Source organism: Pezoporus occidentalis, unplaced genomic scaffold (genome assembly GCF_034315485.1).
Source record: "Pezoporus occidentalis ecotype Australia unplaced genomic scaffold, CSIRO_AGI_Poc_V1 ctg321, whole genome shotgun sequence".
NCBI lineage: Eukaryota > Metazoa > Chordata > Aves > Psittaciformes > Psittacidae > Pezoporus > Pezoporus occidentalis.
The window spans coordinates 184079-202008 of record NW_026915170.1 but is presented as its reverse complement, the minus strand read 5'-3'; the positions used below and the strand labels follow the sequence as shown (position 1 = coordinate 202008).

The 17930-nt window shown below is 53.2% G+C and overlaps 1 protein-coding gene across 3 annotated transcripts; it reads left to right on the top strand.

Moving 5' to 3' along the window:
• The first annotated feature begins 6306 nt into the window (after positions 1–6306).
• On the top strand, positions 6307–15004 carry NCMAP (non-compact myelin associated protein). Of its 3 annotated transcripts, none has more exons than XM_062628742.1 (4): positions 6307–6559; positions 13895–13989; positions 14118–14202; positions 14681–15004. In XM_062628742.1, the coding sequence occupies exons 2-4, from the start codon at positions 13905–13907 to the stop codon at positions 14820–14822; spliced, it is 312 nt and encodes a 103-aa protein (XP_062484726.1). In that variant the 5' UTR covers positions 6307–6559; positions 13895–13904; the 3' UTR covers positions 14823–15004. The 3 variants fall into 3 exon arrangements, with proteins under 3 accessions (XP_062484726.1, XP_062484725.1, XP_062484724.1); XM_062628741.1 differs by having other exon boundaries at positions 13201–13989; XM_062628740.1 differs by lacking the exon at positions 6307–6559 and having other exon boundaries at positions 11954–13989.
• The last annotated feature ends 2926 nt before the right edge of the window (positions 15005–17930 follow it).

The window sequence follows — 17930 nt, the reverse complement described above, 5'->3', positions numbered from 1 at the left end:
CATCTGGTTTTGAACTGTCTTTCATATTGGACCAAGTCTGATATCGGAGTCAATAATGGTATTGATCAAGACATCAGCTTGTTGCTCTGCCTCTGCTTTTGCCGCTCCTCTCTTCCACAGGCAGATACTAGAGGCATTCTCTGTGCTGGCCAGCAGAGGGGGGGCTGCGTGCTCCTCTCCTCACACACTGGTGCAATACAAGTGAATTATATTTAAACACTACAAAATCCCACTCCTTTCCTGTATGGAAGCTGGGGCTGGTTTCCGCGGCGGGGCTGAGGGCCCATTGTGCACATATAACGGGAGACTTTGGCAGAGCTGGAGCAGGAGGCACTCACAGGAGGGAATTAGGTGGCTGCTCCCTGCAAGTACCGACAGGGGTGGGCAAGGAGGAGGAGGAGCAGAGGCCTCACAGGGAGGGAGCTGTAATTCAGCCGTGGACCCATATCAGAAGTGATTCTGCTCTGCTCTCACGCTCTGTCATCTCCAGGATGGAAAAGCCTTCCTCACGATGAATGACGTTCAGGTTGGCTTTCTTTACTCCATGGGATGGTTGGTAGCAACCATCGGAACCTTTTCTCATAGCCCCTGACATGCTGTTAACCTGCTGGTTTGAGGAGCAGGCTTGCACAGAGGCACCAGTCAGCCCTTGCTGAGCCTGCACTTTGCATAAATAAATACCATAAATTCCTCTAAAGCATTCTTGTTGGGAAGCAGCTGAACGAATGGATGGGCTTGTCCTCGGGCAGGCTGCCTGCGTGCTCCGGAGAGGAAGCTGCCACGGGTACTTTGCTTTGCTTTTGTAACAGCTATGAATGGGCCCTGGGTTTGCATCCCTGTGCTTACTGCTGCTCATTCTATTCCTACCTTATTACTGAACTGCTTCCCCCCCAGAAAGACCTCATGCTTAAAATGCCTCTTGCTTAATTTACTCCCTGAAGGGCTGTATTTCCGTTTTTGGCTGGTTTGGGGTTACTGACCTTTTCTTAGCCCAGAACAGAAGATTGTCTTAGGAATCTTACTGGGTTTTGTTTACTTGCTCTGCTGAATGGGTAGAACTCACTGCGGGGTTTGTGGTCCAGCTTTGAATGTGGAAAGAGACCACAGCCAAGCCTCACTCCCTTGAAGAAAGATGCAGAGCTATTTCCTTTGCTAAAGCAAACAGGAGGCACACACACACCTGGCTGGATCTGAGAGTCCTTAGAATCATAGAATAGTTTGGGTTGGAAAGGACCTTGGGATCATCCAGTTCCAACCCCCCTGCCATGGGCAGGGACACCTCACACTAAACCAGGTCACTCAGGGCTTCGTCCAACCTGGCCTTGAACACTCCCAGGGATGGAGCATTCACAGCTTCCCTGGGCAACCCATTCCAGTGCCTCAGCACCCTCACAGGAAAGAACTTCTTCCTTAGATCCAATCTAAACTTCCCCTGTTTCAGTTTTAACCCGTTACCCCTTGTCCTATCACTGCAGTCCCTAATGAAGAGTCCCTTCCCAGCATCCCTATAGCCCCCTTCAGACACTGGAAGCTGCTCTGAGATCTCCACGCAGCTTCTCTTCTCCAGGCTGAACAGCCCCAACTTTCTCAGCCTGTCTCCATACAGGAGGTGCTCCAGCCCCTGAGCATCCTCGTGGCCTCCTCTTGCCTTGTTCCAGCAGTTCCATGTCCTTTTTATGTTGAGGACACCAGAACTGCACACAATGCTCCAGGTGAGGTCTCACAAGAGCAGAGCAGAGGGGCAGGATCACCTCCTTCGACCTGCTGGTCACGCTCCTTTGGATGCAGCCCAGGATACGGTTGGTTTCTGGGCTGCGAGCGCACACTGAAGCCGGCTCATGTTCGTTTTCTCATCCACCAACACCCCCAAGTCCTTCTCCTTGGGCTGCTCTGAATCTCTTCTCTGCCCAACCTGTAGCTGTGCCTGGGATTGCTCCGACCCAGGTGTAGGACCTTGCACTTGTCCTTGCTCCTGTGGCTCACACAGCACCCGCCGTGCATCCATCTGGGACTTCTCCAGTCTCCATTTGCAGGTCAGCCCGAGCTGGCTGGGGAGGCTGAAGTCAGTGGGAGTGAGCTGTGGTCCCTGACACCCCAGAGGCACTGGTGCTTCAGCAGCTGTTAACCTTCATTCTGAGCAAGATAAACCACTGTTTCCGGTGCAGCTATTGACAGAGGTGAAATCTAAGTGAAGTGACTACAGGCTGTCTCCCAGCATCAGTCCTATAGCTTGAGGAAGGCCTGCACAGCGTCTGTTTGGCTGTCTCCGTACCCTTCACCTGAAGATCAGGGCTAGAAGCATCATGTTGGTATTGTGGTACCCACCTTGATGGACACACACGTGGCTGTGTATGTATTCCATCTTGTGCTTTGGTTGTTCCTGTGTTTTACCTTTCAGTTGTATCTGTGCCGAGTCCCACTAGAAAACGCACGGCATTTTAAATGTTAGCTAACGTGTTAAAATCCTCTTCTGCACCAGGTCTCTTCTGTTTTAACGTGTTGGCGTGTTCAGGCTTGCAGATGGGGATGTTTGATTTCCTTGGTGAAGCAAATGGATTCCAACTACGGTATCAGCAGAAACCTGGATGTCAGCAGGACTGGGGTGAGGAGGGGAAAGGGACCCCTGGCGATCTGTTACTCTGCTGTGTCACGTACAGAACCTGTTGGGTTTACACTTTATCCTTTTGACTCTAGCCGATGACCGTGTTCCTGTTTGAGTACCACGACACAGCAAGCAGGGATGAGGCGTGCAGCCAGGCTTAGATGTGTCCTTCCATGGGGCAGCCACCTCAGCTCTGCAGTTCAGACCCATCCCTTGCGGGTGCACAGCTTGGGACCCTGTAAGAATTTCTGCTTGGTTGTGGTACCTGCAGTAACGTCTGTTCTTCCTCGTTTTCTTAGCAGGACAGTTCTGGTATGTTTGCTCTATTCTTTATCCTTCTAATTGCAGCCAAATGCAAATTTAATTCATGGTGCTGTGACCTGGCCTTATGGGCCTGGAGGAGCACAAAGCCTACTTGGAGGTGTAAGCTGGATCCATAAATTCAGTGATGTATTATTAGCTTATGTCACTTCTTTATGGTTTTTCTCTAAGGCTGCAAAGTGGACCTGTAGTTTTAATTGAGAGTTTGGTGTCCTTTGGTACTCATTGCCTTCACTGGGATCATTCTCGGACATCCCAGTACCCCATTTGGTCCTCTACAAATGGGATGAGTTCAGGATTGGAGGCTGGTGACCTGTAAACTACGTAACTGATACTGACAGCAGGGCTTTATACATACCAAAGCATAAACCCACTGTATGGCTGTAGCTAATAGAATAAAGGCTGTAAGTTAAGGACATGGTGAGGGACTTCTTCCCGAGCAAGCACCAGGGAAGTCACAGCCTCCCCCCCTTTGCCACACATGCTTCGAAAGAGCACATTTACTGAGCTTTTACTTGGCTTTGCTGTAGCTCTTCACACCCTGCTCAAGCATTGTACCAGCAATGGCACTTCATAAATGACAGTGGCTTTTCTGGCACGTTGTGATGCCTGGAAACCATCGCAGTGGGGTTTTACAGCAGCTTCCTAGGCTCTGGCAAGGCAGCCAACAGCTCCCTGAGGAGCAGGATGGGCAGCAGCCGAGCTGCTGGGGACCCCAGCCTCTGGGGCCTGGTGCCTCCGGGTGAGCCCATAAATGCTGTAACAGGTTCCTGGCCCTGCCCCACAGCGCTGTGCTAGGAATCTGACAAGCAATTTGGGACCCAGCTGTGCCTCACACCACATCCAGGCATAGGGGATCTGCTCTGGTTCCATCCTGGAGGACAGAACGGGGTCTGCAGAGCACCTCTCCCAGTACCCCAGTGCTCCGCTTTCCACAACAAAGACAACAGGAATTCAGTGAAAATACAGAACTTTTTCCTCTTTTCACATAAACAGGGCTGATGGACAGTCACTGGAGCTGATGGACAGTGACTGGGGCTGATGGACAGTGACTGGAGCTGATGGACAGTGACTGGGGCTGATGGACAGTGACTGGAGCTGATGGACAGTCACTGGGGCTGATGGGCAGTCACTGGAGCTGATGGACAGTCACTGGGGCTGATGGACAGTCCCTGGGGCTGATGGACAGTCCCTGGGGCTGATGGGCAGTCACTGGGGCTGATGGACAGTCACTGGGGCTGGTGGGCAGTCACTGGAGCTGATGGACAGTGACTGGGGCTGATGGACAGTGACTGGGGCTGATGGACAGTCACTGGGGCTGATGGGCAGTCACTGGAGCTGATGGACAGTCCCTGGGGCTGATGGGCAGTCACTGGGGCTGGTGGGCAGTCACTGGGGCTGATGGGCAGTCACTGGGGCTGGTGGGCAGTGACTGGGGCTGGTGCACAGTCACTGGGGCTGATGGACAGTCACTGGGGCTGATGGACAGTCCCTGGGGCTGATGGACAGTCCCTGGGGCTGATGGGCAGTCACTGGGGCTGGTGGGCAGTCACTGGGGCTGGTGGGCAGTCACTGGGGCTGATGGACAGTCCCTGGGGCTGATGGGCAGTCACTGGGGCTGATGGACAGTGACTGGGGCTGGTGGGCAGTCACTGGAGCTGATGGACAGTGACTGGGGCTGATGGACAGTCACTGGGGCTGATGGGCAGTCACTGGAGCTGATGGACAGTCACTGGGGCTGATGGACAGTCCCTGGGGCTGATGGGCAGTCACTGGGGCTGGTGGGCAGTGACTGGGGCTGGTGCACAGTCACTGGGGCTGATGGACAGTCACTGGGGCTGATGGACAGTCCCTGGGGCTGATGGACAGTCACTGGGGCTGGTGGGCAGTCACTGGGGCTGATGGACAGTCCCTGGGGCTGATGGGCAGTCACTGGGGCTGGTGGGCAGTCACTGGGGCTGGTGGGCAGTCACTGGGGCTGATGGGCAGTCACTGGGGCTGATGGACAGTGACTGGGGCTGATGGGCAGTCACTGGGGCTGATGGACAGTGACTGGGGCTGATGGGCAGTGACTGGGGCTGGTGGGCAGTCACTGGGGCTGATGGGCAGTGACTGGGGCTGGTGCACAGTCACTGGGGCTTGTGGGCAGTGACTGGGGCTGGTGCACAGTCACTGGGGCTGATGGGCAGCCACTGGGGCTGATGGACAGTGACTGGGGCTGGTGGGCAGTCACTGGAGCTGATGGGCAGTGACTGGGGCTGATGGACAGTCACTGGGGCTGATGCACAGTCACTGGGGCTGGTGGGCAGTCACTGGGGCTGATGGGCAGTCACTGGGGCTGATGCACAGTCACTGGGGCTGATGGACAGTCACTGGGGCTGATGGACAGTGACTGGGGCTGATGGGCAGTCACTGGGGCTGGTGGGCAGTCACTGGTGTCTCCTCTCTTGTGCAACTCCAATGAAATCGGGGCTATCGCTGTCTGTTATTAGGAACATAGATGTAACTGTGCTCCTTTTCTAAGTCATGAGTGCCCGCTGATGAAAGCAGCCCCTTGCTCTGCACAGGGATGCAGCCCAAGGAAGGTGTGCAGGCAGGACACCACTGCTGTGCCCAGAAGAGAGCCTCCCGTTCCTTCTTGTTTATGCAGGATGGGGCAGTAATTGCAAAGGAACCAACCAAACTGCATCTGTTCCCTTGGAAAACCGAGTGGTGAGTAATGCTTCCCGAGAGTCACTCGTGGCTGTAAGGCGCTGTGATACCTGTGCGGGGTTGTGGTGGGATGGAGGCAGAAGGGTTTAGCTGGAAGTGACCAATGTGGATTTGTGTAGCTGTGCAAACAAAGAAACGTTTGCCTGAAACTCTTTGTGGTTTTGTTCTGTGGGGTTCAGCCTGGGTTCAGCATTAGGACGCTGCGAACAGCGAAGCGGAACAAGGCCTGTGTTAGGAAAGCACAAACGTTTCTTTAGGAGGGGAGGATGTCCCAGGTCCCTTCCACCCGCCCCGCGCTGTGATTCTGTGCTAAAACCAAGTGAGCGCAGGCTCGCAGCCGAGGGCTCCATCCCGGGTCGATCCTGCCGACTGTACCCGTCCGTACACAGCCCCTGCCCCGCCTCTGCATGGGGGTGCTCGGGGTGCTCCCCCCGAAGTCCCTGGAGCCCTTTGTGCACTCGGGTGCCCTCGGGCCGGGTCCGCACGGGCTCCGCGAGGGGCTGAAGCGCCGCGGTACCGGGAGCGGGGACCCGGCGTGGGGGGGAGCGCTCGGCCGGGCTTGGGCTCCGCGCTCTGCTCCTCCCCTGGAGCAGGGGGAAGCTCCGCACCTGCGGCGGGACGGGACGGGACGGGCAGGGCCGGAGGCGGTGCCGCTGCCAGCGGAGGGGTTTGTGGCGAGCGCTGACGGCGGCGGGGACCGTGCGCGCCCGGGGCTCTGCCCCCGCTGCGCTGAACCGGAGCTGCCGCCGCTCTCGTTGGCATCCTCAGCGCTGAGGTCCCGGCGCTGAGCCGGGGAGCTGCTCCCTCCCACAGCGCGGGGCTGCTGGGCTGCGAAGGACTCGTTCTCGCACCGGCTGCGCCCTCTCATCGCTGTGGATATGAGCCTCTCGTCCGGATTCATTCAGCCCCAGCACCATAAATAAGGTTCTGTTGGTTTGGGTTTTGCTGTGTGTTTGTGTTTGTGTGTGTTTGTGTGTGTGTTTGTGTGTGTTTGTGTGTGTGTTTGTGTGTGTTTGTGTGTGTTTGTGTGTGTGTTTGTGTGTGTGTTTGTGTGTGTGTTTGTGTGTGTGTTTGTGTGTGTTTGTGTGTGTGTTTGTGTGTGTTTGTGTGTGTGTTTGTGTGTGTTTGTGTGTGTGTTTGTGTGTGTGTGTTTGCCGTGTTTTGTTTTACTCCGCGGCTGGGGAGCTGCAAGGGGCTGCCAGACTAAGGTTTAAGAGGAAAAGAACGAGAAAGCTCGCAGCGTTGTGTTAGTGCACCGAGTGTCTGAGCATGGAGCAGGGCTTCACTGCTTTCCTTGTCGGGAACAGGCTGAAGTCGCTGACAGGGTCGACCTGCGATCCCTGGGTTTTCACGGCGAGGAACGTACCGACTGCCCCAGGACTTCCCCGCTGGAGCAAGCGTAGGATTTGTCAGCAGGCACCACACTGACCCGTGCTGCTGCACGGAGGGCTCGGGCTGGAGGCAAAGCGCAGCCACCGGTGGCTTCGTGGCCCCACCGGAACTCTTGGCTGGGCACCGTGTGCTGGCCAGGGGCTCGGGGCGTTCTGGTGCGATACGGGGTGCCTGGGGTACCGCCTGCCATGTGCTTGCCTCCGGTGTGCCTGGAGGAGGGGAACATCCTCACGGGTGCAGCAGGGCTGCCTGCACCGCGTGTGCAGTGCTTTAGAAGCCTGTGAAGTGGAAGGAGCTGTTTTCTGTATTGCACACGCAATTCCCTCTGTATTTTTCAATGCAGAAAAAGCTGAGAGATCCAAAACCTGCAGCGCTGGTAGATGAGCAGCTTCAGCTGCAGCAGACCCAGCCCAAGAGCTGGGGAGCACCTTGTGCTGCAGAAGACACAGCCATAAACGCCAGCCCGCAGCTGGCAGCAGGCTCGGCTCCTTTGTTGGCAGTAGTTCATGAGGGTTTCCTGCCCAGCCCTGCTCCTACCTGTCTGCTGCTACTGAAGCGTGACTTGTATTCGTTACGCTAAATGCCTTTTCTTACTTACAGCACTAACAGTGGATCAGTCCGGATTCAGTGCACAAAGGAGCTGGAGGAGTCTGTGAGTGATGCCCCACTGTGGTCTTGGATCAGCAGTTACTGGTGAAAATCCAGGGGTGCTGAGCACCCTGTGGGTGCTGACATCTGCTCACCAGGGTCACCCCTGTGTGGGGTTCTCGTGCCTTTGTGCCAGGCTGGGACCAGCGTTGCTGAGGAGCTGGGAGAGGCTGAGCATGAGGGAGAGGGAAGAGATGTGGTGGGGACGATTGTGCTGCTCACACTGAGTCACAGGCATGGGGACCGCAGCTGAAACCTACAGTGTGTTAGGCCCTTGGAGGCTTCTGAGCCTGTGATGGAAGCCTCAGAACTCACCTAGCACTGAAGCAGGGGTATTCATCCCTCGAAAAGAGCACCCTCAGCCACTGAACAGGAGCGGTCGATTCACACCCCATGGTTTGTGCTCATAAATGCAGAGAGCTCTGCCATGAAAGGCAGCTCAGGTGAGAACTCATTCCAGGCTGGTCTGGTTCCCAGTGTGAGCCACGGGTGTTTGCTGTGTCCCATGGGTACCTCGGTGTAAGGTATTCCAGGAGAAGCTGTTGCCATCTCCCTGGCTCTGCTGGATGCAGTGAGAGGTGCCTGAAGGCACATCTGGGATCCTCTTCCTCCCTGGGCTGGTTCCTGGCATCTGCGTGCCATTGGGTAAGGGATTGGCCTCAGGCAGGGAAGGGTTCAGAGAGCAGAAGGGGCTGGCCAGGGAGGCGTGAGATGCAATCGGAACTGGGAGAAGTGGTTTCCTACCCGGGGAAGCCAGTCCTGGTTTGGGCAAATCATTCACAAATGATGCTGGACTCCAGCCATGGATTGGCTTGGCTGGGCAGAAAGGTGGAGGATAGGCTACGGATTTCAACCCTTTTGGCTCGTGTGCCTCTCTTTTGCTTGCTGTTGTCCTGATTTGCTGCAGGTAGCTCCTTTTTCCTTCTCTTGTCACAGGTGCTGTTTCAGCAGTGGGTTTGAAGGTGAGCTTCCCATAGGTCTGGCCAAAGGGGCTGGTTGTGCTGGGTTTTCCCTCTTCCCTCTGGGCTATGCCTGTCACGGGAGCTCAATCCACAGCCCCTCTGAGCAGCTCTGGGGGCCACAGCTGAGCTCTGGGCTCCAGCAGCCTGGTGGGGTTTGTCCGTTCCAGTTCAAACCCTGGTTCTGACATAACATTTACAAGGTTTCTAATCCAAGTGTGCCTGAGATCCTGGCCTGGAACCAGTGGGAAAACACCTCTGGCTTGTTTTGCCTCCGTGCGCTGCCTGCAGAGGCAGCCCTGCCCTGCAGGAGCCACCGTGTTTTTATGGTGTGGATGCGCTTTGCTGGTCGTGGTGGAGCTGCTGGAGCTCCTGTGAATAAGTGCATTCACACAGAGGGAGAGGAGGGGGGGATGTGGCCCAGTGTTTTAAGGCAGAAAGTTGGACTTGGGAACTCTGCAGTTCCCAGCCCAGTTTAGACCTTGCTCCTGGGCAAGTTTCTGACAAAGCCTCTCTGGTTCGTGTTTGTGGGCATGGCTTTTGAAGCGGGGGCATTCCTGTCTGGGGACCTGCCTTCACTGCCCCGGTCCTCATCGTCTGCAGGAGCTGAGCCGTTCCAGCCCCTCTCAGTGTAATTGTAGCCAGGTACAATGACTGCTGTTTGTTCTTGGTGCTGCTACTGCACGGTGCAGTTGCCTGCAGCTTGTGTAACTGACTTGGCAAGGAAAGGAAATGCTTTTAATCTGTGTTTTAACAACAGCTGAACCTGGAGAGCTCATGTCAGGACCTGAGACAAACGCTCACATATAGGTGCTGGTCCGAGCTGGGGACACATAGGACACAGGCTCCACAGAGAGCCGGGTGTTCGCCTCAGGCCATGGCTATGCCTCAGCTCCCAGGAGCCGATTGAACTTGAGGGTTTTTTTTCCTCCTTCTTCCCTCTTTTGAGCCTCACAAGGTAAATTCAGGCACATTCCGGTCTCTCTGCAGCACTGGGTTCATTGCTTCTGAAAATACAGCTTGCCTCTACCCCCGGCGATGTTCCCTGTTCCCGTGGCTCGTGATGCTGCTGGAAGCACGTGGCTGCATGGCCATGAGGCTGTTTGCACCCACGATTATGAGTTACGGGGTTTCGGGAGCTGAAGCCTAGTTGGTGACTCTCCATCGTGAGGCTGTTTCCCTCCCATGCTGTGCCATGGATGCCCGATTGAGTCCCTCAGTGCTGGAAGCAGCCAGGCACAATGAAACACACCGGTTCAAAGCACACAACAGGGAATCTGGCTGCAAAGACAGGGAATGTCAGTGAGGCAGGAGGGGAGCTGAAACACCATCCACTGCCTGGGGCAGATCCCAGGCCAGGTCCCTGTGCTTGGGCTCAGTTACTTGAAGGGAGAAGAGCTCTGGGCTTCCTTAGGAGGATTAACTCCTCCCTGGGATGGAAGTGAGTTTGCTGCTTAGGCTGATGTGCGAGCTGAGCTGGACCTCAGACAGTGTGCACTGGACCTCAGGCAGACATGCCTTAGCATAGAGCTCCTGTGGCGTGGCAGCAGGGTTCATGTGGATGGTGGTAGCTGACTCCTCAGCCTCTTCCTTCCCACATAAAGGATGGGGATGGGTCTGTGGTGTGGAATTCGTGCAAGAGAACAAATCAGATTCAGCCACCTGCCAGGACACCCACAGCTCCTGTGGTACAAAGTCCTTTCCCCTTATTTAACAGGACCCGGCTGCCTCTTGGGCTTCTTCAATGACATTTTGGCATTTGCTTATTGAAATGAATGCTTTATACCTCTGACAATTTGCCCCTCCTCACATAGCTCCAGCACCCTGGTAGTGTTCATGTGAACTCAGCTCTTGGTGGCCTTTTGATTGTGCAAGATGGTTTTCACATGGCACTTGTTCATTTACATCTGCAAGAGGACCTGAGGGAACAAATCCCAGTCTAAATATCCCAGACAATATTCCCTTTCCTAGCCAGAATACTGAGACACCCAGGAGTCAAGCAAACCAGAGCTGGGTTTGGTTGTCCCATTCCTCAGTGGGTTTTGTGATTTAAGACCAGCCCCGTTGACACTGTTGGGAAGGGGATGGAGCCCCAGCACGGCAGAGCTGGCAGCCAGTGCTCTTCCTTAGACCTGTGTGAGTGAGGAGAGAAAAATCACCTTGGTTTTCAGCCTGTGTTTGGCCACACTACACAAAGAAAACGCTGCCTGTGCAGCAGAGCACTTGAAAGGGTGAATGAATTCTCCAGTGAAGCTTCTGGGATAAACCCCATGTATATTCCTGCTGGAAACAACAGCTGATTTGTGTAGTTTAAAGCCTGCACACAGCTCAATGCAGACCTCCCTTTCCAAGGTGGCGAAGCACTGGTGCCTCTTCCTGCCCAGCACCTGCCTCCTGCAGGGAGTTGGCTCCCAAAGTCCTGCTCTCCTGCAAAAACCTCAGTCCGAAGGCTCTGTTCCCCATCTCCCCTCTCCTGTAACTGCAGGAGCTGCTTGACAGGCGAGCTCTGATCCAGGCGAGTGAGCAGGGGCAGGGCAGGTGCAAGGTGTATCAATGGGGGCATTGCTGCCGCTTGCCAAAACAACCTCTCGTGGATCTGCCCCGCTGTTTGGAATGGAAACGTGCCCAAAGCTTCACTTTATGGAAACGTTTCCAGCTCCATAACACGGGAATGTGCCCCCAGCCCCGAGAGCTGCGGGTGAGCTGGAGGCCCTCAAACCCCCCCGGCCAATGTGTGCCATGTGTCAGAGAGGAAGAATGTGGTGTGGTTGCTGTCTCAAAGTCCACCTCTGCTCCCCTGCTCTACAGCTTCTAGTGACCACCCCTGATTCCCCAAATGCTTTTCTAAGCAAAGGATCCAGCTGGGAATACCCTGAACCTGGGGGGTTCCCAGGGGGTTTGGTGGACTTGGCTGGGTCCTTGAGTTGCACAGCGTGGGCTTGGCCAGGCGTAATCTGGATGACTGCTGGGAGGGGAGCGGAACTGAGGCTGGCTGTAGGTAAAGGGGGAACCTGTGCCTCCCACCCCAGCCTGAGACACAGACCTTGGACCTCTTGACTTGCTGCACAGCGCAGAAAACCCAAAGATTTGATTCATTCTCCAAGCTACATCCTGGACTTGTTACACCCTGCCAGATAAAGTCATCCTTTCTGTAACGCGTGGTTTCACTGACAACAAGAATTCTTCAGTTAGAGGTGTGACTCAGGCACAAATAGCTCACCATTACCAGGGTGGTTTGAACCAGATTGCAGTAGGTATGAGTACAACATGGCTTAATATTGAAATATTCAGCCTTATTTTTTTTTTTTTGGGGGGGGGGTATTCTAATAGGCAGAGGAGGAGAAAACCCCTTCTGTAACTCTGGAATTTGTGCTCTTCTAGTCAGGAGCAGCAAGGTAAAAGCTGGATGTGGCTTTTTCTGTATTATGCCTATGGTCAAAACACTTGCTCGGGTTTCCCCAGCCTGCAGCAGGATGGAGCCTCTTCAGCCTCCTCTTGTCGGTGGTACAACCTGCACTGAGTGGATGGGTGGGAAGCAGACGGGTGCCCAGGCTCCTCCAAGGCATGTGTGAATCCTTCTGCTGTGGTATAGTAAAGGCAAACTCTAAAGACAAAACAGTTCTTTCAGCATGGACAGATCTACAACTACAGTTGATGATCATGTTGCTGGATTAACTTGGCCTTGGCTAGACAAAGGAATCATTCAGCCAGGGGAGAATGACCCAGTTACAGGCTTGAAACAGAGTTAATTTGGTTTTTAGATTAAAAGAAAAACCTGGAACCTTTTTAACTTCAGGGGATCGAAGTATTTGATGAATGGACCTTGCAATTCGGATCCTCCCTACCCAGGCAGGCGCTGACCCTGTCCCTTGCTGCTGGTTACTGACCTCTCTCGTTCCTCCTCTCTCTGCGAGGAGCCTCCCAAGTACACACCGTGTGTTGACTCAGCCACCGGCCTCCCCACCCCGAAACAACCTCGCCTGTCAGGAGCAGTCAGAGCTGTGTCCTCCTTCCCTCCCAGACCTGCAGCCTGCCACAACCTGGGATTTGTTCGATCAATGCTGCTTTGCAGAAACCTGTAGGAAAACCTCAAGGGGGGGAAAAGGAAGGGAAGGGAAAGGCCCTTTCAAATTTCCAGTTCTTTTTATTACCGACTGATTTCTGTCCACTTAATAATTTAATTTTCTGGCTATTCTATCTCTTGTGCTGTGTAAAATTGAAGCCACTAAGAACATGCCACAGATGCACAGTACCCCAATAGAGCATAACAGAGCAGGGCAGAGTCCTGCCTGGTTGTACTGGGCACCATCTGAAACAAGGAACCTCAATTCCAGTATCAGGTGTTGAAGAATAATTTCGATGGGGAGTTTGAGCGCATTAGCTCCCTGAAGCTGGGAGCTGAAATGGTTTCAGAGGTCTGTTTGAAGTGGTATCACACCCTTCTCAGGCTGAAGGAGGCTTTTAATGGCTCAGGTTACTGGTCACATTTAGAAAACATTTGGAAAACGCTTATAAAATCAGCAAACACACGCTGCTCTTTCTAGAGCGGCAGTTTTTCCTCCCCAGATGCAGGAGCAGACGTGGGTTCAGCTTTGGGCACTTGCCCTCTTCCAGTAACAGACTGGGGTGACACTGGCATGAGTGAGGCACTGGTTAAACTTGCATCAGCTTCCCATCATAGTCACACTGCAATCTTTTTTCCTGTCATGGGTCAGTGTTGTTTGTCGTGTAACCTTCAGAACTTCCAGTTAGGGGTTAAATGGTTTTTCTTCTTCAGGTTAGATGCTTGAAACTACTTAATTCTATTCTATAAAGGAGTTTTTAATCCTTTAACTGCAGGCTCCTTTACTTAAAGACATGTTACTGAATACTGAATTGTTCACTTCACTTGTGCAATGATTTGAATCTCAACCTGAAATGATAATCTGAAATCCTAAAGCATTTAAAATACATATTTACCCAAAGCTTGTATAACAGCAATAATATATAGATAACAATGCATAAGTGAGTTTGTATCTTATTTTAGCCTACTAATTCCAAGCAGTGTGTGCTTTAAGGCAAGTTGCTCCAGACTAGGTTGTAGCAAAGCCACCACTGATTTCAGCAGAGCCAGATTTTCACCTCGAAGGAAATCTGAAGAACCCCAGTCCAGTGACTGCGCACTCAGTGGCCCTGAATCTTTGATGGAGTGTTGCCTAATTATCACTGTCAAATGCTGGTTAATGTTTTATGAACTCACTCTTCTTTTTCCCTCCTGCAGCTGACTCAAGATGACGACAGCCGCACCACTGGTCAATAACACCCAGCTCTCAGTAAACGTGACCACAAAGTCTCAAGAACAAAGCCTCTATCAAAGTAAGAAACACACTGGGGAGGTGGCTGTGTTTGCCTTATTTTAAGTGGACCTTGAACTTCGCAAACTTCAAACCGTACAATGACAACTTTGTACATAAGGCTTCTTTCCCTTTCTGCTTCCCTGCCAGGCTCTGGAGCCATAGTTGCTGCCATTGTAGTAGGAGTGATTATCATTTTTACAGTGGTTCTGCTCATACTGAAAACATACAACAGGTATGTGCCAAGCTCTGTACTTCACTAAGGTGAGAAAGGATGAACCAAGGTCACTGCTGAGTGTGCTTTCACCTAATGGACCATTTCAGTATTGGTTGCTGCAAGTTTCCAGGAGATGCTAAGCTAACTTGACTGAAATCCCTTCCTCTCCCTGCTGCTGTTCTGTGACTGAAGTGCTGGGAAGCGGGAGGAGATTCGTGATGGAGGATGCTGGATGGAAGCTGTTCCTAGAGGTCCCTGTTGACACAAGGGAGCATTCTGGTGTGCATCGTGGCTGCCAGAGGAGCTTGATTTTGCACTTTTCAGGGTGCTGGGTTACACTTACATGCTCTAGGAGCCCTGAGTTGCCATTTAGTATCTTTGGGATGAAATCCTGTCTTGTATTGACTTTTAAGAAGCTGTTTGATGTAACCTGCTTCCGCAGCAGTCTTCCCAAGACTTACCAGCTCTAGTGACCATCTCATTTTTGCCTTTACAGACGCATGAGAGTGAAACGGGAGCTGGAGCCCAAACCCACCAAAGCAGCAATGTCACCTGCATTAGGGCAGCCCAGCCACAGCCTGCCTCAGCATCCCACAGTGACCTTCATACCTGTGGATATCCACATGCAGAACAGGTAACTGGGAACACTTGTCCTCCCCGTGAGCAGAGCGGTGGAATTCTCATTTGTGTGGATCTGGGACTCCTCAGCAAAGTGAATCTGCATTTGGAGCTGTTACTCTGTCTACAGATTGTAATTAATCCCACTTCCTGTCTTTGAGAGGAGAAATAAAGGGTCTGGATGTTTCCCCTGTGACTGAAATCAAGTGGTGGAGGCATGTGAATCACCAGCAACGCAGCGAGCTGCCTCACAGAGCTCTGGGCGTGAGGGACCAAACATACTGAGGAGCAGAAGATGGGCACTCTTCTGTGGAGCTTTTTGTGTTTTACAAAGACTGATGATAAATGGGAAGAAACCTTTGGACATGAACCTGGGTTGATTTATGTGAAGTGGGTTTGTAGCCTCGGTTATACATGATGGATGGTACAGGAAGTATCAAACCTGTATTTATCCTTACCTTCTGTTTTTCTAACACCACGCATGTATGGTTTGACATAAAAAAGGGACTTTTTATTTTCAAGTATTTAAAAGCATTTCTTTGCTGTTGGTAACCTTTCCCTTCCAAATGGACTCGGTGTCTCGGTGTTTTCACTCTCACATGGGGAATTGCTTTTGGTTCACTATCAAATGTTTTGTTGTACACAAACCCTTTAACTGCAGAAGTGAACACAGAAAGGCAGCGAAAGCACCAAGGCTTCATCTGCACAACCCGTGTCCTGAGGCGCTTCGTTCTCCAACACAGACCAGGCTTGAACTATTTTTAGGTATTTTTTCTTCTAGAAAATAACTGCCAGTGATGTTGTTTTGCAAGTGTGATGACTGTGGGTGTGCAGTAATGCAACAAAGACATTCCCAAGGACCTTCACAGCCCACAGAGTGCCAACACACTGCAGCATTGTCAGATGTGGAGTGGCGATGGTCCCAAGCAGCCCTGAGGCAGGGAGGACTGGGAAGAAGCTGAAGTGGGGCATTTTACCTCTTTCTGGGGAGCTGTAGAGAAAGGAGTGACCATTTTCTAACAGTATGTATCCCCAAGAACTTCCAACGTGAGGCTGACCTCGACCAGGTCATCTTTACTAACTGGTGTTTTTGTGCAGAAACTGAATTCGATTACTTTGCTTTTTGTTTTTTGTATGAAACTGGAGCACAGTTTGAATTCCAAACTAAATATTAAGACAGCTGTTTGTTGTAAATATTTCACTTGTCCTAGTTCTCTAACTTGGAGTCGGCCTCCTCTTTCTGTCTCTGGGCAGCTGAGGATGTTGCCTGAGCATGTTTCACTTCTCAAAGCCACGATCTTTAGGAAACATAAGCCCCATCTTAGAGGTATTTTTAATGTTACCAGCCAGGGCTACTTCTAGCAAATTTTGGTTACTTTCCATTGACAGAATTTAAGCACAGGGAAGCACTTTTTGCTTCACTGCAGCAGAATAAGCAGTGCTACAGCAATTCTGGACTGGTAGGATTACTTGTAATAATAATAATTGGCAGCGTTACTGCTTTGGCCACACTAGGGTGGCTCAATCTGAACAACTCAAAAGTGTGCTGTTTTACCAGTGAAATTTGCCTCATCCTGGCACAGCCAGGGAGGCCCCACGGATCCATCCTCCCTCCTGCCAGCAAAACCCAGAGCTGTGCTGACCAGGCAGAATCACCTTCTTAAGAAACAGAACTCACTCTGTTCCCACTGCGCTGCCACTTAACACTTGTGCAGCTTGTTGTGGACAGAACAGTTTTCCAGGCACGGTCCCACACTGCCCTTGTCCTACAGTACTGTTCCAGTGCCAATTCCACCTGCCCTGTCCAGTTACCCAGCTCCCACTTTCAAACCTGCCCTGAGTTGCTATCAGGTAAACCTGCTGCTTAGAAAACCCCAAGCTAACAAAAGCACCTGAAAGCCAATACCAAATTGGTCTATTAGAGACATCCAAGACTCTGAAAGCCTTTGGAGAGAACAGGCAAAGCAAGTGGAATGCTCACTTGTGATTCAAACTCATTAGAGATGGTCCACGAAGCCCTGCAAACTAATACAAAGCTGATCAGTTAGAGGCACCAAAGCACCCTTCTGCTTGGCAGTGTAGTGACATGATCTTGGCAGTCCTGGGGTACAGTTTGGACTTCATCTTAAAGGTCTTTTCCAACCGAGCTGATTCTATGATACACAGGCTTCCTGTGTGCTCTGGTCAAGTATGTCTCTTTACAACACCCCGGCGGGGCTGTATTCAGCAGACAATGGGCACAGGTGGGCATATAAATAATGACAGCACGTTTCCCTAAGGGCACAGTCGGGAGGGGTCTGTGCTGGGTCGTGCAAGGATTACCGTGGGTTTTCTTCATTCTTTCCATCTGGAAGTCCTCTCGCAGGCCCGCGCAACTCCCTCCCCCAAGCCCACGGCTAAAGCGTTCCCACCTCTCGCTGCTGCCGTCACCCCCCGCTCCGGCCGCTGCGCTGGGCCGAGCCCGCAGCTCCACCTCGCGTCCGCTCCGGCTGCCGCTCGCCTCGCCCTGCAGTCCCCCCGGTGCCGCTGCCGACTGCACAGCGACACCCGCTCTGGGCGGATGGACTCGTTCTCCCCGGCTCCTTCCCGTCCCACAAGCACTTGGTTCTCCAGGAGCCGTGGTGCGGCACTACCGAGCGCCTGCAGAGCCGCGCGCTGTCAAACCTCACTTCGTAGCGAGAAACCCAACGTTTCCTTTTGAACTATAGCTTATTTCACACAGCCCCCCGGGCCGTTACTGCGGACAAACCTTCATTAACTCCCCGTTAATTACTTATTTAACCCCGGCACGAACACCCACCCTCACGCGCTACCTCACGACCGCCTCCCTCCTTTACCCTCCGCGCGTGCGCCACCGGCCGCGAGGTCACCTGACCCGCGCCACTCGCGCGCGCCCCGGGCCGGCAACATCTCGCGAGAGGAAGGCTCACGTCTCCCTCCCCCCCCCCCCGCCCGCGCGAGGACGTCTCGCAGCCGCCCCTTCACCCCGGCGGAACGTCGCTCCTTCTGATTGGTCGTCCTCCGCGCGCGCTCCGGCCCTCCGCGGCAGTGGGAGCCAATCGGGAGGCGCGGAGAGCCTCTGCGGAGCGCCCGGCCCCGCCCTCCCGCCCCGGCCCCTCCCCTCCCCG